Raw genomic sequence first — 27,028 nt, forward strand, 5'->3', positions numbered from 1 at the left:
GCCTCGACTCTGACGCCATTCACCTCACTGCCCGCGAGCTGAGTCGGGGGAGACACCACCAAGGGCATCTCGTTTGCGCCGGGCGTCTCATCCGAGCCTGAGGGGCCTGGATCTTCCTGGCACGACACCACCAGACTGACTCTCCACAAGGAGCTGCGTTTGAGGGGAAAGACTAAACGGTGGCGATGGAAAAGTAACTACTGAAAAAAAAGTCGGGGGACGGAAAACACTGCAAGTCTCGTCATCGTCACCCTTCACCGACCACCGACAATGGACCAACCACTCAGCAAGCACATGGCGATCGACAAGCCGACACAGGAAAAGTTCTTTGAGGTGCGGTCGCCCGCCAGCTTCGCGGCGCGGATGTGGTCGCGCAACTACAGCGGCGTGCCCGTCGTGCCGGACGGCGACGTGATCCTCGTCGTAGGACTCGGCGAGGAGACAACAGAGCTGCGCGTAGACTCGCTCATACTGAAGCGGGCGTCAAGGGTGTTTGGCGCGATGCTGGGGCCGCGCTTTTCCGAAGGGCAGAAGCTGCTGGACAGGGGATCAGAACCCGTCAAGATCAGCCTACCGGACGAAGACCCCGAGATCATGGAGCTGATCCTCAACATCCTGCACCACCAGAACTCGCGCGTGTGCCAGATCGCGGCAGCGGACTCGATCCTCGAGGTGGCGGTTGTCGCCGACAAGTACGACTTGATTGACGCGCTCAAATACGCGTCGCAAACCATGCTGCACTACCACGAGCCGTCGATTGACCACTTGACGGTCGGCGACTTGTGGAGGCTAGGCCTGGCGGCGGGCCTGCTCAACGAGGCCAAGTCATTTGAGAAGATCACCCGCATGCTTGTCTGGAACCACACGGTGCCGTACATACAATTGGTGGACGCGGAGGACGTGGTCGACATCGAGTTTGCGCTGCGGATGTGCTGTAAGTCGGGTGCTCTCCCGGGGGTGTTCGGACTAACGAGTGACAGATCTCCTTGAAAAGGAGAGACAGGACCTGAAGACGTCGTTGCTGATGCACCTCTTGCCCATCATCTCGACCGGTAACCAACTCCGGCTCGTCGAGATCAAGGTCGATTCGGTCGAGCACTTTGACGCGTGGCCGGAGCTAATGAAGTTGTTCGGGGCCAGTCTCAAGGAGACGACAAAATTCGCCGAAGGATTGGTCTTGGCGGACCGGAGCCGTCGCGCTGCCGGACCCAGTTCGGACTTTATGAGGCACTTCAAGGCCCGCGGAGGCATACGCCTTGCGGATGCACGGCGTGGGCGAGACTGAGATTGTGCATCGCGGACGGACGCCGTTCTAGAACATGTTGTCCTTTGATCGATCGTCATTTAGCTCCAGCGGGACCAATTGCATGGGTTAGGCAGGGTGACATTGAAATTCGAGTTTATTTTCGACGCCACAACAATTGACAGCCGAGGCTCGCCTATGGTGATTTGCAGCCGCTCGGTCAAAGGCCGTGGGCCGTAAAAACAAGACAGAAACAGTGCGCCTCTGCGGTCTGCCAAGTCTCGAGTTCCGAGGTTGAGTTGATAAGCAAAAGGTGGATCTGTGACGGCACGATCGAATGGGACTCTCGCATGGTCTTTCGAGACCCAGATTTCATGGGCTGACCAGTCCGGAAGAGGGATGCGGCGGTCCAGGCAATCAAGCAATTTTACAGATTTTCGCAAGAGCCGACGGCTCGGGAGCCAAGCAGGCCAGACATGCAGGGGCCCTCCCGGACGCCACAACTGCGTGCACTTTGTAGATTCGGTCCCGATGGGTACGGAGTAGTGGGCCGGCTCCGAATGCCTTTACTTTGTAAACAAGAATAAGGTGTCAAAGGCTAAATCAGAAAAAGCCCTGCTTGTGCAAGTCAACAGCGTCGATGTATCCGTACGACTGACTACTGTCGATGGTCGCTCGGCCGATGCACCGAATGCTCGAATCGACTGGTTGGTTCGCAACCTCTTATCACCGGGTGTCCAGATCTGGGAGGTCCGTACAGCGTAGCGCCAACAGACGATAAGCCCCTGGTTAGTAGTTCATCCGTCATGTCGTTTGCTGCACAGCTGCACCTGCATCGTATGTTGGTGGGATGCCGTTCGGACGGCGTTGGTGGTCGACGATGATGAATCCCTTGCCATGAATCAGTCAAACATATTAAAAGAGTCGGCCTCCTCGCAGTAGTCCGACTGCGAGTGCGTGCGCGTTCGTTTGGGGGTGAGACGAAGTTGAGCAAAGTCCGAAATGTCCTGTCTCAAGGCTTTGTAATGAGAAAATAGGGGGACAGACTGATACCTAGTCGAAGGGCTCGAGGCCAATGGTCTCGAAATCCGTTGGAGTTGGAAGGGCTGCACCTCGGCACGGTGGCCAGGTCCGCCGACATCCCGGTTGGTGGGTCCCCGTTAGCGAGCCGCCAGCCCATGAAATATCGTCTCTGGCACGTTGCCTCGGCGAACTAGGCCCGGTGTGGCCGTCCCTTGGTTTCGCTAAACCACGTCATTCCGCCGTGCATGCGGCGCAAGCGGGTACGTACCTGAAAGAGAAAAAAAAAACGGACGGAGGAAGGAAGAAAAGCTCTGCTCCGATCAAAGTAGAGATCCACTCTGCAGACCTCAGCTTGCATTCGTCCATTCCCTGCACAGCAAACCACCTGCCATCGCATATCTGACAAAGCCAAATCGTGCGGCTCCTGGCCTAATCCCGTCTTGTGACTCCTGTCAGATCCCGCGCCAAGTATTGTATCAGACTGCCTGCAAAGCGTTCGATCCTAACCCGAGCCGGAGATAAGTGACCCTCCGCTGGTTCGTCCCCGTCCTCTACGACCGACTCCGTGCGGTTTAGTCATGGGAAATGGGCGTGCGGAAGACAAACCGCCCGGGTGGGCTTGCACCGGTGGATCAACACCACCCCCCTGGCCGATGGAGATGGGTGTGTGTGTTGATACGGGCACCGACGAAGGGGATGGAAATCTCATTGGAAATCCCCACCCAAGGCCAAGTCCGGCCTACGCAGTATATAGACGATGGGCCGTCCCAAGTCTCCGGGTTACGGATCAGATCTCTCGCTCATCCGACCTAGACTTCAGCGCCTATCGTAGCATTAACGACGATCGTCATCCAAGCACAGTCCAACACTAGATAAGCTTAATACCCACGAGGACAGCCAGCCAGCCGCCAGTCACCATGGCGTCGGCGCCGCACTCATCATCATCGTCCATCACAGCGACCGAGGCCGATGTCGAGGCCCAGAAGCCCGTGAACAAGGCCAACTACTTTCACCTCCTCTTCGACCAGGCCGGCGTGACAGAGGCCGTCCTCCAACGGAAATACCCCGGACAAGGCACCCACGAGGCTCCCTTTGTCGTTGACTTCCTCCCCGAGGATGCCCACAACCCCCAGACCTTCCCCAAGTGGAAGAAGTGGACTTACACCATCGAGCAGGCCATCGCCACCCTGGCCGTTGCCTTTGTGAGCACGGCCTTCTCTGGAGGTATCGCAGAGGTCATTCGCGACTTCAAGGTGTCGACCGAAATTGGTATCCTGGGCGTCTCCCTCTTCGTTGTTGGCTTTGCCGTCGGTCCTCTCATGTGGGCACCCCTTTCTGAGCTGTACGGACGTCAGTATCTCTTCATCGCCACCTACATCGCCCTCACTGCCTTCAACGCCGGTGCCGCCGGTGCGCAAAACATTGAGACGCTCATTATCCTGCGCTTCTTCGCCGGCACCTTTGGTGCTTCGCCCATGACCAACGCTGGCGGTGTTATTGCCGACATGTTCAACGCCCAAGAGCGCGGCCTGGCCACGGCCATCTTTGCTGCCGCTCCTTTCCTCGGCCCGTCTATTGGTATGCTCCTTTGCCCGAGTCTGTAAGTCCCAGCTAACCATCATAGGCCCCATTGTTGGTGGTTTCCTCGGCGTCGCGGAAGGCTGGCGCTGGATCGAGGGCCTCATGGCCATCTTCACCGGTGTCGTCCTCATCGTCGTCGCCCTGACCGTCCCCGAGACGTACGCGCCCGTCCTCCTCCGCCGCCGCGCCGATAAGCTCGCCAAGATCACGGGCAAGAACTACATTTCAAAGTACGAGGCCCACGCGCCCCGCAAGACCGCCGTCGAGCAGTTCAAGGTCGCCCTCTCCCGCCCCTGGATCCTCCTCTTCAGGGAGCCCATCGTCCTCTTGACCTCCATCTACATGGCCATCGTCTACGGCACCCTCTACATGCTCTTCGCCGCCTTCCCCATCGTCTTCCAGCGCGGCCGCGGCTGGTCCCCTGGCGTCGGCGGCCTGGCCTTCCTCGGTGTCGCCGTCGGCATGGTCTTTGCCGTCGTCTACACCGGCTTCGACAGCCGCCGCTACCTCAAGGTCTCTGCCGCCCACGGCGGCTTCGCCCCGCCCGAGGCCCGTCTCCCGCCATCCATGGTCGGAGCCTGCCTCCTTCCCATCGGCCTCTTCTGGTTCGCCTGGACCAACGGCCCCGAGATCCACTGGGTCGTCTCCATCATCGCCTCGGGCTTCTTCGCCGCGGGTCTCGTCCTCGTCTTCCTCAGCTTGCTCAACTACCTCGTCGACTCGTACGTCATCTTCGCCGCCTCCGTCCTGGCCGCCAACTCGGTCATGCGGTCCCTCTTCGGCGCCGCCTTCCCCCTCTTCACTACGCAAATGTACGAGAACCTCGGCATCCACTGGGCCTCGTCCATCCCGGCCTTCCTCGCCCTCGCCTGTCTGCCGGTCCCCTTCCTCTTTTACAAGTTCGGTCCCGCCATCCGCGCAAAGTGCGCCTTCGCCGCCGAGGCCGCTGAAGTGCTGGAGCGCATGCGCAAGACGCACGAGGAGGTCAACGAGGACGACGCCATGGCCGAGGAGCGGGCGCACGAGAAGGAGCACAAGCGCAGCAAGTCCGTCTCTGCCAGCGACGGCGGTGTTTTGTCCGATGACGAGCGGACCGTCCAGGGTGAGCCTGAGACTCCCAAGGCTTAACTTAGACGACGCATAGATGACATTTCTTCACTACGTATCTGGAGATGGGAGCATGGATAGACAATGATACCCGGAGCGGCACGTGTCACGGCATGATGTTAGCATTTGCAAGGAGTTTTGGGCAGTTTTCAGAGCATACTAGACAGGCCACAGAAGCCGACATTAGATACCAGATAGACCCCCCCTCATCTGTATAATCATAGACTAATAGATCAACACTCAAAGTCAATCGCACTACAATTCATCCCGCTCCCGCCCGCCAATCTTGATCTTCAGCCCCGGAATGTTCTCCACCTTGAGATTATGCGAGCTCAGAACCCTCACGTTACTCTTCACCGACCCAGCCTTGTCGTCCACAGCCTCCTGCCCCGGCGGCGTCCACGGCTTGACCCGTCCCTGCCACACGTCCAGCCCCCACCCCTGCAGCTCGCGCGGCGTAAAAGCCTTGCCCTTGGGGTACGGGTAGATCCTCCCGTTAGAGACCTGGTGGACCGCGCCGACGGGGTACGCGTCTTCGGCGACGTCGGGGCCGAGGCCGAGCTTGGCGGGGAGGTCGGGGAAGCGGTTCGGGTCGACTGTGACGGGTGTCAGGGAGGCGTACTGCTTCTTTGCAAAGTCGTGGAGGTCTGCGCGGATGGAGGCGCGGGTTTGCGGGGAGGGCGAGAAGATGTAGACGATTGGCCAGGCGCGCTGTGTTTCGTCAGTATCCTTTATAGCTGCTTCTGCTGTGACAAGGCAAGACATACGTCGACGAATCGCTGGTGGTTCAAGGGCGTCAGCTCCGCGATGACGGGCCTGGACACTTCCAGGACCCAGCCCTCGAGCCCGTCTGCCGCGCTCCGCGTGTGCGTGCTCTCGTCGTCGCGTTTGCGGCACACGACCTTGGCGTCCGCGGATGTTGGCGTATCGACGATGCCAAAGGTGAACTCGGCCCAGTGCTTCTGCGCTACGGCCTCAAAGGCCCGCCGGAGCGCCGGCTCATCTGGACCGAGGTGAGCTACACAGACAAAAACGTCGCTATTGCCAAAGGACTCGGCTTCCTCGATTGAGACGCTGGAGACTTGAGGCCGTCGGGCGCGGTCGCTGAAACGTAGAATTCTAGTGGTAGGCGTGTTAGCTTTGCTGCGAGGAGGGCTGCAGACTCACTCGTCGCTCGTTATAGGACCTAGGTAGTCAACCGCCGGCCCGCCGTCGCGCAAGAGCTTGACGGAGGGGTAGGCGGTCGCTGGCGCGTCTGCGCAGTGGTCCTCGGCGGCGTCCTCGATCCAGGCCATGGGGAGGTTGGCTGAGGATTGCGCTGCTTCCCACTCTGCCGTTAGGTGCCTGGAGATCTCTGGAGACTGCAATCAACCTTTTGGTCAGCAATATGACCACACCCTATCGAGTTCATCCTACCTTGGCACCTACAACTGTCAGCTCATGTCTACTTTATCCGTCGGATGTACTCACAGGCAATCAACCTCATCTCGTTGCTGAGCGGGACCTGGTCCTGCCCCGCCGCCCCAGGTACCAATGGCACCAGGAGCATCCACAGAAAGCGATGAGAAACCATTTTCTCTTTCCTTGGTGGTTTTTGGAAGGATGGGAGGAAGAGATTGATGCAATGGAAAGGGTGGGATGTCGTCGGTTACCCCTGTCTGATGGGCGACAGGGATTGACTCCTGGACAAGGGCCAGGCTTGTTCAAGGTCACATTGCAGGGAACCACGACTTTACAGTACTTTTTCCATTATTACAAGCAAGCCAGCATCAGCTATGAAGAGAAACCCGATCCAAACGCCATTCCCAACATACAGTAAACAACGGTGATTCAACATTCCTGCCCTTGTTCCCTTTGTCGTTCGGTCTCTGCCGCATGCCATGCCAATGCGGAAATAACGGTATTCGTAACAATGTGAAAGTGTTCACCAAGCGTAGCCCGGTGCACCTACGAGAGGACGTATTCGTTGGAAATCTCGGCAATGTGAAGCCAAATGTCCCGTAGCACGGGCCAGAGTCTCTCCCCGTACAAGTGATGAAATCCGTCGACAATGTCATCCCTGACAACAGCCATCTGGAGGGATTCTTGGTTGAGAACAGCCTCAAAGGACCACTCTCCGCTTCCGAGTGGGAGTTTGGGGAACTTTAGATGGCAAAAGTGCTGCAGATAGGTTAGCTTCTCCCAGAGCGACCGATCTTTGCCTTGGCGGAGGAAGATGGTCCGCAACAGACTCGGGTCAACCATGCTCGCCACCTCGCAAAGCTGAAGGGTGAATGAGTGTCGATGCCCTTCCATATTCGCTAGAACTTGGCATTAGCAAAAGCACGACGTAAGTGTGGAAAGGGGAAAAGTCCCACCGATGACTTTGCTCTCCTCATAGTGGAACAGGTGGTCCTCTTCCAAGAATTGAGTCTCGCGGAGGGGGTAGAAGGAGCCTGCGTGCCGCCAGACCAAGATGTTGAATGCAAGATGGCCAATATCCTGGTTGTCACAGCACAATGGTTGTGCTGCGAGGACAATGTACCATAACTCTTGATTGGTCATGGCAGTGCTGGCATGCAGTAAAGCGTTCAGCTCTCTTCTGACTCTGTCCATTATGAAGTGCTGCCGGGCAAGATAGCACAGAGCGAGGATGTCCTGAAAGCTTCTTCGTGGACCATACGGCAGGAACCCAGAATGCAGAATCGTCATGAGATCGCTTATAAACTCGGGCCGGGCGTGAATTGCCCAAGCTCGCTGGTTCGGATAGTTTTTGAATTCTTGTGCCCAGCGAACCGACGCGTCGGAGAGCATCTTCATGCGGACCTGAAATACCTGGGTCTTCATCGGACACCGTCCAGTGACCTTGAGAAGAGCGTAGCCATCCGGTACCGCATTCATATCCAAAGGTTCATCGGGAGACAGCTTAAAGTTCACAGCTCTCGAAAGGTTGTCGGTCCCGCTAAATTTCAGAAACTTGATAGATGGAAAACCAGAAGGTTCGGGCAGACGTATGGATGGCAGTGGGGAGGCCTTCCAGTCATCGAATGTTTTTGTGCTGAACTCAAATGGGTCCTTGTGATGAACCAATGGCTGTGAGCCCACGATAGGTTTGCTGAAGACATTAGCTTGGTGCGTCCATACTTTTTTAATTCGTACTTACTCGGCAATCTGAATTTGAGAAGCCATGGCTGAGTGAGGAGCAAGCGCTTGGGCTGTAGGAAAGATACAAGCTGGGAAGGCGGGATTGTTTCCAGGTCGCCGGTGTGCAATGGATAATGGGAGGGTTGATGGTCGAGCAAATGGCCCCGGTCGTCAAGGTAGGAGGATGTGAAGGCAGAACCAGGGAAGGCTGAGCGGGCGACGAGATAGAGTCGAGCGAGATGAAGCCAAAGTTGGAGGTGCCAGGTACCAAAGTAGAGCGAGGTGGAGGGGAGAAGTTGGAAAGGGCTGAACGAGGCAGCAGGGAAGAGCTCAGGGCAAATATCCCGAGGCTGAGAGAAACAAAAGGCACGCAAGTTGGAAAGACGAAGCAGGGAAGGAAGGCTCAAGGCAAAAGTGTTGCCGGGAAGGGCTGAGGACCCGCTTTCCTGGCGATAGATGTTGTTCCTCGAGAAGGAAGGAGCAGGTCAAAGTACACACATCGTGGCAGGTACGGAGGAGAGCCCGAGTAGACTGACAAATTATTCTGTTACAAGCACCACCTCTCTTCCATAGAGCCGACCTAGTCAAACCCGTTCCATTCGTCCTCGCCGCTGCCTTCATCGCTTGCGTCCTCACTCTCCTCTTCACTTGAGTTCTCCTGCTCGGGCGCGCTTACATTCGCCGTCTCCAGTACCACAGGCTTCCCTGTGCTCTTGAGCACCGGCATCCCAGCCATGTCCCTCACGATCCGTCCTTCGTCGTCTCTCAAGTACGGTCCATCCCCGTCGACCGTCTCCTCCCTCGCAAACGCGGCAACGAAGAATCCCATCACGCCGTGACCGTCGCCCTTGTACGTACGAATACACGCTTCCGCTACAGTCTCGTCACCTCCAGCCGCCTCGGGCAGTCCACGGACGGGCCACTCCCGCATACCGCGGACCTGCTTCTGCCTCGGTAGGATCGTCCAGCCACGCTCTTTCGCAACCTTTGACGCGAGGGCCTTGATCACCACGCCCTCGTTCTCCTCTGCGTGTATCGAGCAGGTGGAGTAGGTAATCTTCTTGGCACCGGGAAACGTCATGGCGTGAAGCAGAAGCGTCAATTGGAAGCCGGCTAACGCGTCCAGACGCTTTTGCAGCTCCTGCTCCGACTGAACCTCGACCGTGTTGCCGTCATCATCGACCATCACCGCACCGGGCTCCTCCTTTTCGTCCCGCTTGCGCTTGCGGTCGTCCTGTTTGGACGGCTTTACCTTTGCGTTCTTGGATCCAGGCGGGCCAGGGACCTCCGGCAGATGCAGTTCTGGCATCGAATCACGCCCTACGATACCGCTGCCAGAGCAGCTGGGGTCCAGCAGCAGGGCTCCGACGTCTTTGTATGTGTCAGACGTGGGATCAACGTCTAAAAAGTCCTGACCAGGACCAATCTTGGTCATGCCTCGACTGCCAGCAATCCTGACCATCTTCTCCAGCGTCTGGGCCCTCTTAGAGTCCCTCTCGAACGCAAAGATGGTCTGTTTCTGGGCTCCCTGCTCCGGTTCATGCGACTTGACAATCGCTGCGAGATGCGTTGTCTTATTCCCCGGCGCCGCGCACGAATCGATAACGTCGCCGTTTTCCGAGTGCGGGTCCAGAAGGTATGCTGGAAAGCAGGACGCCTTGTCCTGAAGAATGATCTCGCCCTTGAGATAAGCCTGCGTCTTGGTCACATCCGTGCCAGGCGATGCCGCGAGGAGGTAGGGGATGTGAGTATCGATAAAGATGGCCTTGCCCGTTGCCTGCGTCACGGCCTCGATGGAAAGCGCTCTCTCGTACCCCTTGAAAGTGGTCTCAAGCTGGTCCTCCACAGTACTCTTGAGCACGTTCACCCTGATCCATCGAGGGTGTCTTCCTTCAGGGTCCGCGTTGGCGTTGACGTCAGCCCGCAGCAGTTCCAACGACGACACCTTCCTCCTCAGGCGGGCGCGCGTAAGCTCAGAAGTTAATCTCGCCTTGTGCCGCTCAATGGTTGTCCTGAGACCGTGAGACTGGGGCAGCGCGATACCCTTCTTGGCCAGGAGGAAGTCGTGCACCAGCAGTAGCGCCAGCAAAGGTGTAAGCTGCAGAGTCAGCGACAGTCAACGACTTGACGATGCAGCAGACTCACCTTGCGCTCATGGCGCAGAATGTCCGCCGCCTCGATGACCTCCTTCAAGATGGCACTCCACTTGCACGTCTCCAGTGCGAGGGCGTAGACCTGCGCTGGCGGCGACTTGAGACCTTTTTTGCCAAAGACGCGACTCTTTAAGCTGCCGCCGTGGTCGGAGCTCGCCGAAAGAATGTCGGCAGCCTCGTGATATAGCGACATAGTGCCGGCTGTCCGTGTATATTGACGTTGGTCACCGCAGCCGTGTCTCGGTGTGCGGCTGTGGGGTATCGGCGGATGAGGTGAAGAGAAATTTCTACAGTGGACACCGCTGGCTCGGAGAATTTGTGGGGACCGGCGGCAGTGGACGGGCGTGTTGATTGCTTGGCCAATTGAGACTGTCACACACGCACCCGTCTCGATGTGTCCCTTGCTTCGCTGAGAAATGGTCACTGCGACTTGTTAAATTAACTTTTGAGTCGGCATCTGGATCATGGGTTTGGCAATGCAATTGAATGAGGTGGACTTGTTTCGCGTGGACGAAATAACCTTAATTTGACGTCCAGGCGCCAATTTGGTGGGCCTTACACCTCTCACACGGCTTACTTGTCAGTGGTGGTAACATGGTTGGCTCAATTGTCTATCTGACTACCAAGCAAATAACCACCTCTCAAAACCCCTTCCCAAATGCGGTGCCTCGTCTGCAGAGACCCATGTAAGAATCGAAATGTATGTGTTCCAAGGTACAAACAAGAAGCGGAATCCAGTTGCCCTTGAGCTTGCTCGTGTTCCCCAAGCTTTGCTTTCCCCCGGTTCAAAGGTGTGTATGTAACTGATCATCATCATCGTCAAAAAAAAAGAAGAAATTGGCGCGAATGCTCGCGCACGAAAATGGGGATGCTTTTCCAAACAGCCCCGCCGAGTCCCAGTGTCCAAACAAAACAACGTCTCAAACTCCCATCCCAGCCACGGCCCTAGAATGTCTAACGAAGAAAAGTTTGATACAAGCGCAACCAAAACGCTGGCGGCGCGCATAGGTTCGATGGACAACCCGCTTACTTGCGGTTGCTGCGGTGGCGGTGGAGGTGCTCGTGTTCGTGGACGTGGCGACGGGCCTTGTAGTTGTCGGTAGAGCCGACGGGGGTCGCAGCGGCCTTGGACTCCTCTGCGGGAGAGGTGACGGTGACGGTCTTGTAGACGGTCCTGGTCTTGCGGGAGCACCCAGATGCCGAGGGCTTGGGCGGGACTGCGTTGGTGGTAGGGACGGCGGCAGCGGCAGACGTCTCGGCAGCCTTGGTGCTGGCCTTCTCAGGGGCGACCTGAATGGGAAGCTCGGAAGAAACCACGGCGGATGTCTTGGGGACTTCCTCCTGGCTGACGTAGCCAGAGGTGGCGGGCTTGCTGGCAGAAGGCTGGACGGCGGAGGGCTTTGCAGAAGCAGCCGTCGCCGCAGACGAGGCAGAGGAACCAGAAGGGTTGGCAACAGAACCACTGCCGCTACCGCTGCCGCTGCTGCTGCTGCCACCGCTGACGACAGCACCGAAGGAGGTGAGGAGGTTGTTGCCGGGAAGCTTGCTCATGAGACCATCGACAACTTCGTCAACGGGAGAGGAGATTGTGCAGTCCTTGTTGGTGTTGAGGCCCTTGAGGAGACCAGGGCACTTGTCCATACCAGAAGAGCCGGCGTTGCAGTTGTCAATGATTTGCTGGAGAACGGTCTCATCCCAAGCAGCGATGAAGTCGGCGTGGAGACTGTAACCAGTGGCATCACCGTTGGAGAGGACAAAGGGCTGCGAGCCCTGGCCGGGAGTCCAGCGGCTGGCAAACTTGGGAGTGTCCCAGTAAACCTCGAAGAACATGTGAGGAACGTGGATCCATCCGGCAGGGCAGTTCTTGCGGCGGCTGTTCGACGCACCCTTGTTCGAGGGCCAGGCCATGCTCTCGTAGTCAGTCAGGGCAGCGTTGGGGTTGTAGCAGGAAGGCATGTGGACATCGGCACGGAGGGGAGAAGCGTAGCCGTCGCAGTTCTGGTCGGGGAAGCCGACTCCGGAGCCGTCATTGTTGGGATCGACGATGCCGGCGGTAGTGCCGTCAGAGTTGGCAGGGTACGATGGCGGGTTGTAGTTGGATCTGGGGCAAGTCCACTGAACAGGCTGGATGGGGCCGTCCGCCGGCTCGAGGTTCTCCTTGCCTCCAGACGACGGGGCAACGCGAGCGGAGGAATTACCGCTAAAGATCTGCAGGCCCTTGGGGAAGGCCTTGATCTCATCATCGGTGCCATCGAAGCTAGGCGGTGTTAATAGAGGATTTGGTCCAGAAGACAGCTATACTCACAAGTAGTAGACGTTGACATAGAAAACATCGACAGCCTCAAACTCCTTGGTCTTGGGGTCCTGGAAGTAAAGAGACGGGAACCAGTAGGCGCTGTTGTCGCCGTTGATCATGGCGTTGGTGCACTTGGACTGGGATAGAGTCTCGCCAGTGGCCGACATGCCAAAGTTGCTTCCTCCCATGACGCCGTGAACGTGGGTCGCGGGCTTTCCGGGGTTGATGATGGGATCAACACGGGTCTTGACGAGCTGCTTGTTGTTGAAGCGGAGGACGGCAAAGGTTCTGTCATCGGACTTGGAGCCGGCCGAGGCGGCGCCCAGAAGGGCAGCCAGAGTAGTGGCAGCGGAGAACTTCATGGTGGTTGATTGTACGGTTGGGTGATTGTGCGGTGTGAGACGGGTATCAAAGTGGTCGCTGGGACTCTTGCTGGTTGAGTAGGGACTGTATGGGTGCTGATACCGGAGCACCTGGTGAAGTGAAGGGTGTATATCGCGACTCGGTGAGTGACGAAAGTGGTGAGTGAGTGGAATGAGACAGGTCAAAGAGGGCTGTCTAGAAGTTGTAATGAGAGGACGTGCTCAGCAAGCTGTAGCGTTTTGTGGGTTGAAAAGGAATGATGAAAGGAGAGAATAAAATGCCCAGCAAGTGTCGACAGGGAAAAGTGGTGGAATGGAGAAGGTGAGGTCGGGGTGTAGGTCCACGGTGGAGGATGGAAGAAGTGGGAAGTAATATATTCATCGGACGGCAGCTGGGACCCAGACCCGGGCGGGACGGGGGGCACACCGTGAGTGGCAGTTGGCAGGCTACGGCGAGGTACCTTGGATCTGGGAAGGGGGCCCGGGTGGTAGGAAGGCGCTAGCAGGGTGGCCAGGGACGCTCAGCCGTGACGCCATGGAGTGTTCGTGGTAGTGCCATCTGGCGATGAAGTACTCGAGCACAGGGCGATAGCAGTAAATTTACATAAGGTAGGTTGAGCGTAGTGAGGAGGGTCGCACCTCGACAACGTGGCAGTCAGAATCAAGATGAAAGCACCTTGTGTTAAGATGTATGCCCAAGCCATGTACTCGAGAGATGGGATGGACAGGGACATGCTTAATTTCTGGTAACCTCCTGACTGCTATTTTCGAGTACATGTTCGACACAACCAAGGAATTGTCCGCATTATTTCTAAAGGGAAAAAGAACAGACAAGAGCCCAGACGAATCGCCCAGAGTACATTACACCACTACAAAAAGCTGAGAAGAAACGAAACGGCGGCAAGCTGACGACCCCTTGGACCCCCGCTCATCTGATGTCTGCACTCACGCACTGGATAGGAGACGGGAGTGCACAAAAGTTGAGATGGTGTGCTGCACGGCTGGTTCCTGCATGGTGCATAAGCGTGGCCGACTTCCCATTGGCTGAATGTGATGTCCAACTGCCAAAATTGTGCAGGCCCGAGGTCAATTGTCGCTCAGTGTGACGCCGGAGCTGTTCTTAGCACGAAGAAAGGCACGCTGACTCGCCCCTGGTTTCTGGGCTTCTTCTCTCGCTAGCGTTTGTGCCGCGCGACGTGGCGTCCAGTCAGCTTTCACCGAGACCACACCACGGAAACTGCCAGCCGGCCTCCTGGGCAAAGGGCTTCAAGTGCCCGTTTGTGGCGCTGCAAAAGTTTGATTTGGCGGATCAGAGGCGTCCGCCCGTTTGGAAACACATAGCTGCCAGCACCACCAGGCTCCAGCGACTATCGACGCTCAGGGCTTGGTGGCGGTTGGCACACACACGGGTCGATGCTATATTTCAGGGGCAAAGGGCGTCGTCCATGATCCGGCCCATGACGTCCTGGCAGCCTGTCAAGTGTCTGCCTCTTGCAAGCTCTTGGTCCGTCGTGCATGTCGTGAGGTGTTGATGACGGTGCACATTGCCATGGACTTGAATAAGCAATGCACGCTGCCGATGATTCGGGAATGCTGCCAGAGGACACAAGAAACAGATATTGGCAGCGCCTTCCACAAAACCTCGCAACGTCCCGTCTGTCGTTGCTGCCTCGATGTCTTTGGGAAGGGACAACAGAAGGTTTGCGGTTTACCTTCTTTCCCGCTAACCCTATTCGGGCAAGCGTTATCCAGATGTTTATCCCACTTGCGCAGGGGCTCGCCCTTTCCAAATTGCAGGGTTTGAGACTTTTTCCCAAGAAGCAACGGGCAGGAAGTTGGAGACGGACAAGATAGGAAACCACATCTGAGTCGGCACTTGAGACTTTTTTCGAAAGGCTGGAAAGAGTGAACACAGTTCCAACCGCATCGAGCTTCAACAACATCACCTGCGAGACATCAAACCTGTCATTCGGGAATCTCGGGGTCATTCTTCCAACTGCATCACCCTTCGAACAATCCCTTTCTTGCCTCCCGACGGAATGGCCATGTCTCTCTCTGTTGTCTTGACTCTGGCTTCCTTGGCCTTGGCCGGGCAAAAGAGTTTTCTAGCTGCATAACTTATGCGTCCAACTCGTCGTTCCCCACCTCCATCCCTCGCAAAACGTCTGTTCTGGTCGCGCGACGCTCGATTGGGGCACAATTCCCAGGCTCAAACCACCGAACAATGCCATTCATCCTCCAGCGAGAATGAAGGCGATCTAATAGTCGCTCGCCATTCCAATCCCTCGGTTCCATCCGGTCCAAGAAAGTTGTGACACAATCGGTCTAGCAGAGTCCAGACCTCTGTCGATACCCCCAAAGGCTGGGGATCGGCCATGACAGATCACAGGCCTGCCCACGAGCTCTGGACTCTATACTCTGGAGGTGTCGACTGGGTCAGCGGCTGGTGGGGTTTCGAAACGCCTGATCCTGGCGCTCATCCCATGTTATCCCGTGTGTTCGAGAAAACAATCACGGACTGCCCGGCAAATCATGTCCTCCCGAGTCGGCGGCGCTCCTGCGGGGAGATTGACTGCTGCCTCCGGCTGCAACCTGGCATCAGTCCCTGGCCATCACACCGGCACTCAATTGCGACGAAAATTTCGCATGGCTGGAGTCGACCAGCGCTAGAATAATGCCAAAATTCATGTCTCCGGCAACCTGCTTGAGGGCTGTTCCGATGTGCAGTATGCACCACCACCACTTCGCGCATTGCATCTATAGTCCCCCGAGAACACACATGACACCTCACTGGTGGTTCTTGGAGTGGCTGGGAACTGCGTGATGCGTCTCCGACCGGGCGAGAATCTAGCTGTAGCTTTTGGCTTCAAGAGGCTTTACCGGAATGACGAAACATCGCCGTTCCGAAGGCTTATTTTTGTGCGCACGCGCGGGATAATTCCACACAAAGATTCCTCTTTTGGTCTTCTGTCTTGAATTGCAACAGTCTCACTTCGACACGCGCCAGGTTGTCTTCAGCCAGCCCCGGAAACAGTTGGATCAGAGACATACTCAATTTTCTTCGAGCAGTATCGCCGATGTATCTTGGAATAACAACGGCCTTGTCTGGGCAAGGGCTCACCGACAAATCCACCGTCGTCAACACCGCCTCTCTTCGTCTCCAAATTGAACGATGCCCGCTTCCTACCAAGTTGACCAGCCCTGGGTTCACAACGTTTGCATGGGGTGGTACCGCGCCACGGTGGCTCTCGTCGGGGTCTCAAAGTGCCAAGAGGTGGAAAACCAGGTTGCGAGTAAGTCCCAAGGAAACAGGCGAGATGACTGACGGTCGCGCCTGGCGATACGAATTCTCTTGACATAATAGCCCATATAGCAACAAGCTCTCTTTTCTGGGCAGAGGGGCTCTCTCCCTTTGCGTCCTGGGAGTCCCCCTGAGCCGCCGTCTGGCGGGAAATCGGCTGGCGTGCGCTTCCAAAACGCCCGGTCTCCAATGGTGGTCCGCTCAATTAGACAATCGGCAAACGTGAGCCAGAAGCCGCTACTGGGCAGATTGAGGATGAAACAAATTGTCTCTCGACGCCGTGGCTACAAAGCATTCAAGGCAGCGAGGCCATCACTGGCATTTCTGCGCGCCATTAACACGGACATGCTTAGCGAGCTTATCTATTGTGCGTTCTAGTCGCAATTTGCAACGCACCTCTCGGCGACCGGCAGTTTGTCATGCACTCTGAGCTTTCTTATTCCTATTGGAAGTTGCGATGGTCCTTCCTAGCCAAAATGTCAGTCTGTCCCCGTCTGCACCGCAGGGACAGATCGACGGCGCCGCACCATCCCGAGCCGTACCAAGGCCAGACGGTGCCATCTCATCTCTGGCAAAGTGTCGCCTCTCCATTACTAACCCAAGCTCTCAGGCAAGCACAGCCGAAAAGATCAACGTGGCTTGCTGCTCCCCGGGACGATGACGGAATTACACCCGTCCCGTGTCCAAACCTCTTGTGAGGGATTTCTCTCAAATCGCCATCCGAGCCCGACGCCCCTTTGTGAAATCAATCTGCTCCCGTCCCTGCGTGTGCGGCCTCACTAGCACGTCACCATCAATCGCCTAGCTCCATTGTTTACCTCCCTTGGCAATCCCTTTCCCCCGGGCGCATCTTGCGAGTAAGCTCGTGCGTGCGCGCCTGTTTGGCCATGTGCCGCGTTCCCGGCCTCCGTTGATAAGGGCTTGCGTCGGGGCTAGGGCTGGCAGTCACGGTCCCGCGGGGATTACTGGTATCGACGGGTAGTTGCGTAAGGCCTCGGAGGGGTTGCGCAGGTATTAGTGTTGCCCAGTTTGGCGGGAAAGGTTGTCCCGTCGCAAGACTTTATCCGTCTAGGTTGCAGGTTGAAGTCTTGAGTTGTTGTGTCCCTCGAGAGTGTCTTGGTCCGGGAACGAATCGTTTGGCAGAGACGACTCTGTCATGTTCTGGCCCGTGACACTGTGGCTTTGGCCTCCGGATAGTTGTGGCCACGGTGACAGACTCTAGATGTGCCGCATAGTATACATCTGACAACCTCACATGGCACAAACCGAGCTATGTAAGATGGCCCTTCGCATAGCTTGTATATGCGTGACGCTGCCCCTCACTCGACGACCTAGCAAGCTGTGAATGTGCTTTGTTATACACTATCTAGATATACATTTCGTCCTGAAGCACATCGTGTGGAAAGAAACATCCGCCACTATATCAGCTGCACGCTTTGCGCAGCCATATGAGCACCCAACCCGAGACAGATTCAGCGATTAATCCAACCCGACCCTCCACCGGGACGGTGCCTCTCTACTCATCGGCAGACGGCATCGTCATACCCCTCTCTATCGGTCATCCTCGTGCGGCCAGCAAGCGGCAACCTCGAGGTCGCCATTCTGGTCCACCTCGAAGCTGAGGGCGACGGTACCGCCAAACTCGAGCGGGCTGCCCTCCCACACAACAATGTCGCTGCTCTTGGGCAGGCCGAGAATGTCCTCGACATTGCCGGACACGAGGCGGATGGCTTCCTTGTCGCCGAGGTTGGCGTACTTGGCGGCCCACGCAGCTTCGAGGGCGAGGTCGTGGAGGCGGTAGTCTGCGGGCATGACTGGCCATTTGTTAGCTCTTTCTGTAGACACATATCGCAGCAAACATTATGCGACTCACTGTCCGTGACGATGGCGACTGCAAAGTAGACGCCCGCCTCGCTGAGGATGCGGGTGACGCTCGGGGTCAGGGGCGGGCCCACGACGGCATCGCGGTGTCTATAGGAGGAGGGCGCGGGACGAGTCTCGGTGAGGATGAGCGGGATCTGGGACTTTGCGAGCTCTAGGGCGACCTAGATCTTCGTTAGGCCTGTACTGCAGCAGCACATGTGCGTACTCACCAAGGGCGATTCGGCACCGCCTTGGATAACGATGTTGACGTCGGGAAAGTCCTTTTTGATGTTGATGATTTGCTGAATGTCCCACTGCTCCTGTTAGCTTCGTGTTTGATATGCTGAATGTAGACTCACATGGTTATTGGCATTGATCACGAGCGGCAGCTTGCCTGACGCAACCTCGCCAAAGGTCGTCTCATTGTGCTTCCCCTGGCCGTCGGCGAGAATCTTGCGCAGTTTCTTGACAGCGGTGCTGATGGTGCCCACGCTCTCCTTTGCCTTATCGTCAATGGTAACGTGAAGCGCCACCTCGGGCCGGAAGACGCCGCCGTCGAGGAGCGTACGATCGGTGCGCGTGAGGATGCCGACGCTGACGCCGTTGACAAAAGCACCACCCTCGGGGCTAAGGGGCGGCGTGATGGCGCGGGTGATGCCGCCGAGGCGCGCGCGGGCAAAGGCCTTGCCCTCCAGCTGGACGCCGTACTTTGCGTAGTCGAGGTTCTCTGGATCGTTCCCATCCTTCTTCGGGTCGGCAAAGCCGTCTCCGGTGGAATCCTCCGTCGCAATCTCAACCATGCCGAGGGAGGCTGTGAGGGCCGTCAATCCGGGCAGAACGTGGCCGTTGGACAGGTCGAGGGTGGTGACGTCGGACTTGGATGCCACCTTGGCGATGGCCGACGAGCATTTGTCAGGCGAGCTGAGACAGGCGACCTTGCCGCTGTTAATCACGAGAGTAAAGTTCTCGCCGCTGACGTCGCGGAAGACCGTAGGCACCTGAGGGTGGTTTTCCAGGAATGTGCTCGTGATACCGTTGATGACGAAACTGGACTTTGACTTAGCGGTCTTGCTGCAGAACGCTTCCCTCTTCTCCGGCTCCAGCTCCGTTCGCATGTTGGGCTTCACGGGGAGGGTCTCCTTGGTCGATGCTTCATTAAAGGCCTTGCCCATGCTCTCCTGAACAATGTGGTGCTTCAGCTGGGGGTTACCGTCAATGTAAACTTGCAGGGGAGTCGCTCCGATAGAAAGTGGGTGGGCATCCCAGACAACCAGATCCGCATCGTAGCCCGGACGAGCGTAGCCAACACGGTAGCCCAGGTCGATGGCCTTGGCGGGAATAGAGGTGACTGACTGCAGAGCCTTCTCTTCCGGTAGGTGGAACGCGTGGCCGACGCCCGCTTGGAACATGATGTACTTTGCGTTCGTCTCTGGCGCGGTGTGGTCTGACTTGTAGGCTACGGGGATGCCATGCTCGTTGAGGATCTTGCCCGCAGAGAGGCTCGGTGCATAGGCCTCGAACTTGTACAGACTGAACTCGGCAAAGGTAGCGACGGTGACGTTTCTGCGCTGGTTAGCATGGTCCACTCACGGATAGGATTTGGCCACCTACTCGCCGTACGCCTTGAGCATCTCGGGAACCTGCCAGGCCTCGAGGGCGTGGTGGAAGGCCCGGACGCGGACGCCGTACTCGCCAGTGACTCGGAGCATTGTCTCAAAGTCCTCGGGGAGGTAGCAGTGGTTCTGCATGGAGACTCGGCCGCGGAGCATGCCGACGGTGGACTCGAGCTTGAGGTCGGCGGGAAAGCTGCCAGACTCTCGGACGAAGCGGTCCTTGACCTCATCAGACAAGGTCGACACAGTGGCGACGCTCTCGCAGTACTCGTCCTGTTTTTGCATGTGCTCCTTGGCCTTGGCAAACTGCTCGCGGAGGATGAAGGCGTTGGCCATGCGGGTGTGGCCATAGACACGCTTGGGGTTCTCGCCGCAGGCCAGCTTCATGTATCGATGGCGCTCCTCGACGGGGATATCACGCTCGAGCAACAGCTCCTCAACGACGTACTCGCCCAGCTCTCCCGACTTGAGGACGTTCTTGATCACGGTACCCTCTCCGCCCATGATGTTGGCGGAACCGGGCAAGATGAGTGACGTGGTGATGCCGCCGGACATGATGATGCGAGTAGCGTCATCGTACGCCTTCAATGAGTCGAGGATACGCAGCATCGGGGTGAGCGGGCCGTAGGTCTTTGTCATTTCATTCTCATCCTCGGTGACGGACAGAGCCGGCCACAGGCTCGCGGCATGATGCGAGTGCATGTCGACCAGACCAGGCGTCACGAAGCGGCCGTGTAAGTCGTGTTCGGTGGCACCGTCAGAGCTGATAGACTTAGAAGCCGTTGTTGCCAGCTCGGTGAACAAGCCCTTTTCAAACTTGATATCCATTGGCTCGGGCGCAATGGACTCGCCGTCAAAGAAGGTCATGTTGCGCAGCACTACCGGCTTATCTTGGCCGCGGACAGCGTTCCATCTCGAGTTGGACTTGCGAGTCTCTGGCTCGGGGCTCTTTGGAAACGTCTTGAGAGCAGCGCAGTGCTTCAAGGACTCATCAAAGCGGGCCAGATGGGCCGACGGAGAGGCATGTCTCGCAGCATCGCGGATGACAGTCTCTCGTTCAATGAGGAAGGTGTGCCAGGCGAGCAGGACGCCGATGAAGACGCAGACGAGCACGCGGGGCGAGATGAGGTTTCGGAGGAGAGTGCGGCGGGGCCGGATGCGGGGATACGCGGCGGCCTCGTACGGGGGCGGTACCTGAAAAGAGTCCCGGAAGAGGTCCGCCTCCTTGGAGGGGATGTGTGGTTGTGTCATTGCAACGCGGTGCTATGTCGCGAGCAATGGTGACTGACAATTGGGGGCAGAGGTCAAGTTATGCAACTGAGGGACATCACATCATCGGTTTACAACGAGTTCAATTGTCAGATCGGAACAACTTTTGATTGCAAATCCGAGGTAGGAACAGTGGCAGCTTGGACGAGTTGGGAAGGTGCAATTGAGTTGCTACTGGAGCTGTGGAAAGCTTGGATACGGGGTCGCATGTACTTTGTCCGATAAGAGACGACATCTGTTAGCGACGTCTACAGTATCAAGTGCTTTCAACTAGCAGGCTGTGGAAGAGAGTACTTTGACCCACTGAAGCTTTATCGTCGACCAGGAGCTTCGTTGCAGGGAAAGTGCAGGGGACTCCACGACTTTCCAGGGGCCTCTGTCTCACGGAGTGATGCAACTCGTCAGTGGCATCGTGAGACGACGCGTCCAAATGAGTAGAGGCGCGTACTACCAATCTGGCCCTGTGTGTGAACACTGGTTGGTGGATGCCACTACCACGGCGATGCCCAGGATAGACATTTCCAAAAGACCAAATCACCAGAGGCACGGAGGCACAGACACACCCGGGTCATTCTCGAGTCGGGTCGTTCAGCAAGCAAAGTTTGTCCTGATGGGAGGAAACTCGCCGGACCGGCTTCTTGACTTTTATAACATTGTTACAACTCCATTTTAGACAAGTCGGTGGGCTGCGAGCTGGAGTTCCAAGCTATCATGATGTCGTACCCCCTAGCGCCAATTGCCAATGGCAGGTCATTCAGATGAGGCGACGCGAAGAACAGACGAGCATCCTGGCACTCGACTACACTTGATGACTTTGTCACTACTACAGTACGTATCCAATGGGCGATGATCCATATGGTTTGGTTTGGTGACACCGGGTGGATGTTTCTGCACCATCTGCACGTCCTTCCCGCCCGTCTTCGTCTCGTCTTTCCCGGTTGGCTTGGGCCCCTCGGTTTTGGTGGGACTATGCCCCCCAAAAACGGCATCTGCCACAGTGGGCCCGTTTTGGCTCTGTTTGGGATTGTTTGGCCCTTGGAACCCCAGCTGCATCCAGCACTCGAAGCTCCCCGGGCGGAAAATCACCTTTGGCAATCTGCAGGGCATCATCTTTGATACAATACCATCAACTTTTTTTTTCTTACCACTTCCACCTTACCTTCAATTGAATCGTTTCTCTTGTTGTTTCTGGCTGGACTCCAATCATCGCGCGGATTTGTCTTTCATCAAGTTGCCATCTTTTTCATACCCCGCCACTGTACAACACTCCATCATGCCGGAATCAAAGCTGGAGCAGGCGGTGCAGCCGCGCCCGCCGCAGTCATCCTTTCGACTAGCCGAGAGGGTGTGTCAGCTCGTCCTGGTCTTCTCCATCAGCTTCGCGGCCATGTTCATGATGATGACCAAGATTTCGCCCGGCAAGTGGCCTTTGACGGAGCCGTCGATAAGCAAGCCAAGACTCAAGGTGTCGGGCCAGCGCGACTACCTCATTGCCATCTTCTCCGATCTGCACTACGGAGAGCAGGAATTTGGCTGGGGCATTGACCAGGACAAGAATTCCACCAGAGTCATGCAATCTGTCATGAAGAGCGAACAGCCCGACCTCGTCGTATTCAACGGCGATCTTATTACTGGCGAGGATACCCACAAGGAGAACTCGACGCTCTACATTGACCAGATTGTCGCGCCCCTCCTCAAGACGAACCAGCGGTGGGCATCCGTCTACGGGAACCACGACTCCAAGCACACGCTGGACCGCGAGCAGCTGTTCCGTGCCGAAAAAGGCTACGACCTCTGTTACACAACGTCCATGGGCGACAATCTCCCGGGCATCACAAACTACTACGTCCCTGTCTACGAGGGAGACTCCAAGGACCCCATTCTGCTATTGTGGTTCTTTGACAGCCGGGGCGGCACTAGCTACCAGACGGATTCCGATAACATGGACGACATTCCAAACTGGGTTGCCCCCGAGACGGCCGAATGGTTTACCAAAACCTACGACGACCTCAAGGACAAGCACGGCCGTGTCATTCCCAGCGTCGCCTTTGTCCACATCCCCCCTCACATCTTTTTGACGGCCCAGCAGACCAACCTCGACCCCGCCAAGTTCCCTGGGTTGAATGCCGACAGCCCGCTAGCCATCCAAGGCGAGGGCGGAGAGGACGCCCCCTTCGTCGAGGCGCTGCTCGAGGCCGAGGGTCTCCACAGCATCTATGTTGGGCACGACCACGGCGACTCGTGGTGCTCGACCTGGCCCGGCCACGACGCCGGACTCGGCGCCGAGGCCCCATTCCTCTGTTTTGCAAAGCACACGGGCTACGGCGGATATGGCACCTGGGAACGCGGCGCTCGGATGATTAAGCTCTCCTTCACGCAGGGCGACGACCCAGACATGTCGGTGGAGAGCTGGGTCCGCATGGAAAACGAAGAAATTATAACGCGCGTAACACTCAACGAGACCTACGGCCAGGACACTTATAATGGGGAGTAAATCAACACACACACATGGGTGGGGATGCACATGCGACAGAATGTCCGAATGACGGCTTTATCCTGCATACTCTTTATTTGGCACCGGCAGAGCTATGCCATGTCCCGCTCCGTCGCACTGACTGGTCTCAAAAGCAAAACATGCGTGGCAAGCAGTCGTCCCGAAGGATGCTGTGCACGCTGTGCCCCATCACTTCATTCCTGCACGCATTCCTCTAGGCTCGCAGGGAAATTGCAGCATTCGCCCTGCGGTCAGCTGCCGTCAGCCAGCCCTTGGCGACCGTGCAAACGCCTCGCGGCAAACTAAAAAGGCGCCAAACAGCCAATTGGGCAATCATGGCAATTGCCATAATACGATTGTGTCTTCCTTCGTCTCTTGTTCCTCGTCCTCTTCTATTTCCAAGAAGGACAGTCACGATGGACAGGAATCAGACTCGGACAGAAGGACCGCCGCCGAGATACACGGCTTCGAAGCCGGTCGACATGTCTCGGCAACCGCTGCGATACGCTCGTCGCCCGATTTACATACTCGTCACCTACCTGGTGCTTCTCGTCGCACCATGGCTCTGCGTTTGCGTTATTAACCGAAAAACGACATCCGACCCGTGGGGGATCATTATGCGGCAAGACCTCGACTCATATCACCGTTGGATCGCTGCGGCTTCGTTTTTCAGCACTGTGGCGGCTGTTATTGCTCTGCCGTGCGTTGCCGCGCTGTTGGCCTACGGCGCAGTCGTCTTCTCACAGCGCCGATCAAAGCAGCAGACCCTCACCGTGAGGCAGCTGCTTGCCATTTCCGACTTGAAATGGACAGCGTTTGTCTCCAGCGGGCAATCGTCTTCCTATCTCCTGCTGGCCACCGGACTGCTTCTTCTCAGTACGTTACAAGCCTTTTGGGGGTGGCTACTCCTTCTAACATGCAACAGCTGCCGTGCAGCCACCACTACAGTCACTGCTGATGCCGCCATCGAGCCGCCCAGTGTACTCGTGCGACAGTCTCCGACCATTGAGCAAATGGGACAGAACATGCGACGGCAAGGGACAACCGGCCCAGACAATTGGCAAGGATGCCGAGCCCGTCTTGCTCCGAGAGTCCAATGCATCTCAAATCGTCAACACAGTCAGAACGAAGATGGTCAACATCACGTCAGCCGACATCCAAGAAAACCTGTGGCGAGTCGACGACAACCACCGGAGCTTCGTCACGGGAGAGGACCAGACGTACAACGACTCTTTCTGGGTATCAGCAATTCCCGCCGGCGTCACGACGGGACCTCTCCGACAGCACTCGATTCGGCTCAGCTCAACCGCAGCCTGCCAGGTTGCAGACGAGTACCCCGCCAACTGCGACGGGTATGCAACGTCCCTCCAAGGTTTCGGCATCAGTGTGAGAACGTGCATGCCTCGCAACAACACCAGCTCTGCACCTCGTAGGGTCCCCCCGAGGCGACGCCAAGACGTCGATGAAGTGCTCTACATTGAGGCACAGATTAGTCCAGAGGCGGCAAAGACTCAGGACTTCTTATCGGAACCGGCTCAGAACGTCACCATCAAGTGTGTCGCCAAAACCAGCCGTGCCTTTTTCGAGATTGGCAACCTTCAAACGGGACTTGTTCCATCCGACATCATCAGCGAGTGGCCCTCGGACGAAGACATGGCAGCGCATTTCCACGACTACGATTGGCAGGGTAACCTCATCACCAAAGAGTCTGAAGACGACTGGAACCGCGACCAATTCTCTGGCTGGACCTCTGTACAAGGCCCGTTGCGGTCAACAGCCGAGGCGCTCTTTGGCAACGGCTCATACCCACAGGCTGTACTCGATCTTTTGAGTCAGACCTTCCCGGATGGCCAAGTGCCCGACAACACCACGTCCAACAGCGATGCGAAACGCAGGGCGTGCTCTTTGCCGACGCCCCTCGGTGCGTGGCAGCTACCGTACAACTCTCACAACGACGACTACGACTCGTGGTACTCGTCCATATACCAGGGATGCTCGCTTGCCGAGCTCCCCAAGACACTGTTCCGGATCGCACAAGGCCTTCAGTACGTCAAGGTGGCACAGAGCACTCTCGGCGTCGGCATGTACTTGTCCAACGTGGCCGTCCTACAAGACGCAGCATCCAACGACGCGGCGAGGACTATTTACAACTTGGCCGGCACCGAATTTGTCGCACCGCGGTACACCGTAGGCGCCACCGTCGCCATTAGCTTGCTCATCAGCATGCAAGCCATTGCACTTGTCATCCTCGTCTGCTACATTTACAGCCTGCCCACCTGGACCGACACCTTGGACGCCTTTGCCATGATGAGGCTGGGAGCACACTTGAGAGACTCGGTGGACTTTCCACTAGTAAGCCGGGCCAGTCGGGAGGAGATGGGGGCGTTGGATGAGACGGATGGACTGCTCGGCGTCGTCGTGCGGGGCGCTGCGGGTAGGTCAGAGGAGGACCTCGAGCTCGCCGCCCTAGCTTCGTCCAGCACGGCGCAAAGGAATGAGACATCTGCGCATCAGTATGCGAGTGTGAGCCCGCTATCACCGGCGAGCACGGTCGATCAAGACCCATCGGCCCCGGCCACCCAAACGAGCCATGTGGTGGACGCCACTAGGCCTGGGATGGACACTAGCGAGCTGAGCGAGTACCTCCAAGGGGCCCCGCCGGCGTCCCCCACGGCAACAACCACCACTACAACGGTGTCTTCCCCCCGAAGCCCGTCGCCGCCCCCGCCATACCTGCCGGCGAGATCGTCCAACAGAGGCCAGCCGGTGAGGGGGCCGTTTGAGCTGGGGCTGGGAGCCCCTGGGCTCATTACAAGAGCGTTATGGGAAAGGTACAGACCGAGGTAGAAATGCATAGGGAGCACACGGGAAGGAAAAGTGTGTAAACGGAGTTTTGTTTTGTCACATCTATTTTGATACCCACAGAGAAGAAACATTTTCATCAATACTATATCACCAAGTCTCCGGAATGGAGCGTCACCCTACAATGGTTGTTCGAGACCGCTATCGTGAAGAAAGGGAACCGACGCCAGCGCCACCACGGACGCCGGGCTAAGAAAAGAAGTCTAACTTGTAAGTCGAGCGATCACCGGCGCGGTTCTGGACCCCGCGAATGTGGATCCCCCGTTCTAGCTCCGTCTAGCCCGCCCTGCCACCGATACAGAAATGCTGAGAGTTTCAGGCGGGAGGATTTTTAGCAACCTCCAAAGGTCGTGCGTTTTGCTGTTTGTTTGGTGGTTGAAAGAGGTACCGCTAAGCTGGGAGCTAGCCCAGCTATCCTGCGCTTTAACCGTATCGGGAGAGCTCCCTGCATCTCAGCTGGCCCGTTTTGGCAACTTTGGGTGGGTTGCTCCGGCACGCCACATTGGACTGGCATACACTTTTAGACGCGGCGGCGCGTGAAGAGGGAGGGATGGGGAGGGGGAATAGAGTCTGCGACGGCCTCGCTGGTAGTCGGAGGATTGCGTTCTTGGTAGTGGAATGATTTGTTGGACTACTTACGAAGCTTCTTTGCTAGTAGAGAGGGGATTGTAGGCGGTAATTCTTTCTCACGTCCCTTGCTGTGGTGGTTGGTATGCGATTTTTCGATAGATGGTTGGG

The 27,028-nt window shown here is 57.1% G+C and overlaps 9 protein-coding genes across 9 annotated transcripts; 4 read left to right on the top strand and 5 right to left on the bottom strand.

Annotated features, from left to right (window-relative positions):
- Positions 1 to 270: 270 nt before the first annotated feature.
- CCOS01_15332 (BTB/POZ domain-containing protein) lies at positions 271 to 1,285 on the top strand (the record flags this gene model as incomplete). The annotated part of the gene is made up of 2 exons (XM_060463471.1): positions 271 to 934; positions 981 to 1,285. 2 exons carry the CDS (start codon positions 271 to 273, stop codon positions 1,283 to 1,285), a joined length of 969 nt encoding a protein of 322 aa, XP_060306074.1.
- A 1,898-nt stretch (positions 1,286 to 3,183) lies between these two features.
- Positions 3,184 to 4,975, top strand: CCOS01_15333 (major facilitator superfamily transporter; the record flags this gene model as incomplete). Its single annotated transcript, XM_060463472.1, has 2 exons — positions 3,184 to 3,844; positions 3,891 to 4,975. 2 exons carry the CDS (start codon positions 3,184 to 3,186, stop codon positions 4,973 to 4,975), a joined length of 1,746 nt encoding a protein of 581 aa, XP_060306075.1.
- Positions 4,976 to 5,209: 234 nt separating this feature from the next.
- CCOS01_15334 (uncharacterized protein) lies at positions 5,210 to 6,527 on the bottom strand (the record flags this gene model as incomplete). Its single annotated transcript, XM_060463473.1, has 5 exons — positions 5,210 to 5,665; positions 5,722 to 6,073; positions 6,122 to 6,315; positions 6,371 to 6,378; positions 6,425 to 6,527. 5 exons carry the CDS (start codon positions 6,525 to 6,527, stop codon positions 5,210 to 5,212), a joined length of 1,113 nt encoding a protein of 370 aa, XP_060306076.1.
- Positions 6,528 to 6,901: 374 nt separating this feature from the next.
- On the bottom strand, positions 6,902 to 8,074 carry CCOS01_15335 (uncharacterized protein; the record flags this gene model as incomplete). The annotated part of the gene is made up of 2 exons (XM_060463474.1): positions 6,902 to 7,254; positions 7,312 to 8,074. Coding segments are annotated over 2 exons (1,116 nt in total), but the record flags the coding sequence as incomplete, so codon positions are not given.
- Positions 8,075 to 8,657: 583 nt separating this feature from the next.
- CCOS01_15336 (NOL1/NOP2/sun family protein) lies at positions 8,658 to 10,423 on the bottom strand (the record flags this gene model as incomplete). The annotated part of the gene is made up of 2 exons (XM_060463475.1): positions 8,658 to 10,175; positions 10,223 to 10,423. The coding sequence occupies 2 exons, from the start codon at positions 10,421 to 10,423 to the stop codon at positions 8,658 to 8,660; spliced, it is 1,719 nt and encodes a 572-aa protein (XP_060306078.1).
- An 833-nt stretch (positions 10,424 to 11,256) lies between these two features.
- On the bottom strand, positions 11,257 to 12,888 carry CCOS01_15337 (uncharacterized protein; the record flags this gene model as incomplete). Its single annotated transcript, XM_060463476.1, has 2 exons — positions 11,257 to 12,487; positions 12,536 to 12,888. 2 exons carry the CDS (start codon positions 12,886 to 12,888, stop codon positions 11,257 to 11,259), a joined length of 1,584 nt encoding a protein of 527 aa, XP_060306079.1.
- Positions 12,889 to 17,740: 4,852 nt separating this feature from the next.
- On the bottom strand, positions 17,741 to 20,916 carry CCOS01_15338 (uncharacterized protein; the record flags this gene model as incomplete). Its single annotated transcript, XM_060463477.1, has 5 exons — positions 17,741 to 18,003; positions 18,063 to 18,234; positions 18,283 to 18,366; positions 18,412 to 19,615; positions 19,664 to 20,916. The coding sequence occupies 5 exons, from the start codon at positions 20,914 to 20,916 to the stop codon at positions 17,741 to 17,743; spliced, it is 2,976 nt and encodes a 991-aa protein (XP_060306080.1).
- Positions 20,917 to 22,207: 1,291 nt separating this feature from the next.
- On the top strand, positions 22,208 to 23,428 carry CCOS01_15339 (calcineurin-like phosphoesterase; the record flags this gene model as incomplete). The annotated part of the gene is made up of 1 exon (XM_060463478.1): positions 22,208 to 23,428. One exon carries the CDS (start codon positions 22,208 to 22,210, stop codon positions 23,426 to 23,428), a length of 1,221 nt encoding a protein of 406 aa, XP_060306081.1.
- Positions 23,429 to 23,763: 335 nt separating this feature from the next.
- Positions 23,764 to 26,275, top strand: CCOS01_15340 (uncharacterized protein; the record flags this gene model as incomplete). The annotated part of the gene is made up of 2 exons (XM_060463479.1): positions 23,764 to 24,304; positions 24,354 to 26,275. 2 exons carry the CDS (start codon positions 23,764 to 23,766, stop codon positions 26,273 to 26,275), a joined length of 2,463 nt encoding a protein of 820 aa, XP_060306082.1.
- Between the last annotated feature and the right edge of the window lie 753 nt (positions 26,276 to 27,028).

This window comes from Colletotrichum costaricense (assembly GCF_030867565.1).
Source record: "Colletotrichum costaricense strain IMI 309622 chromosome Unknown Scaffold_23.1, whole genome shotgun sequence".
Classification (NCBI taxonomy): Eukaryota; Fungi; Ascomycota; class Sordariomycetes; order Glomerellales; family Glomerellaceae; genus Colletotrichum; species Colletotrichum costaricense.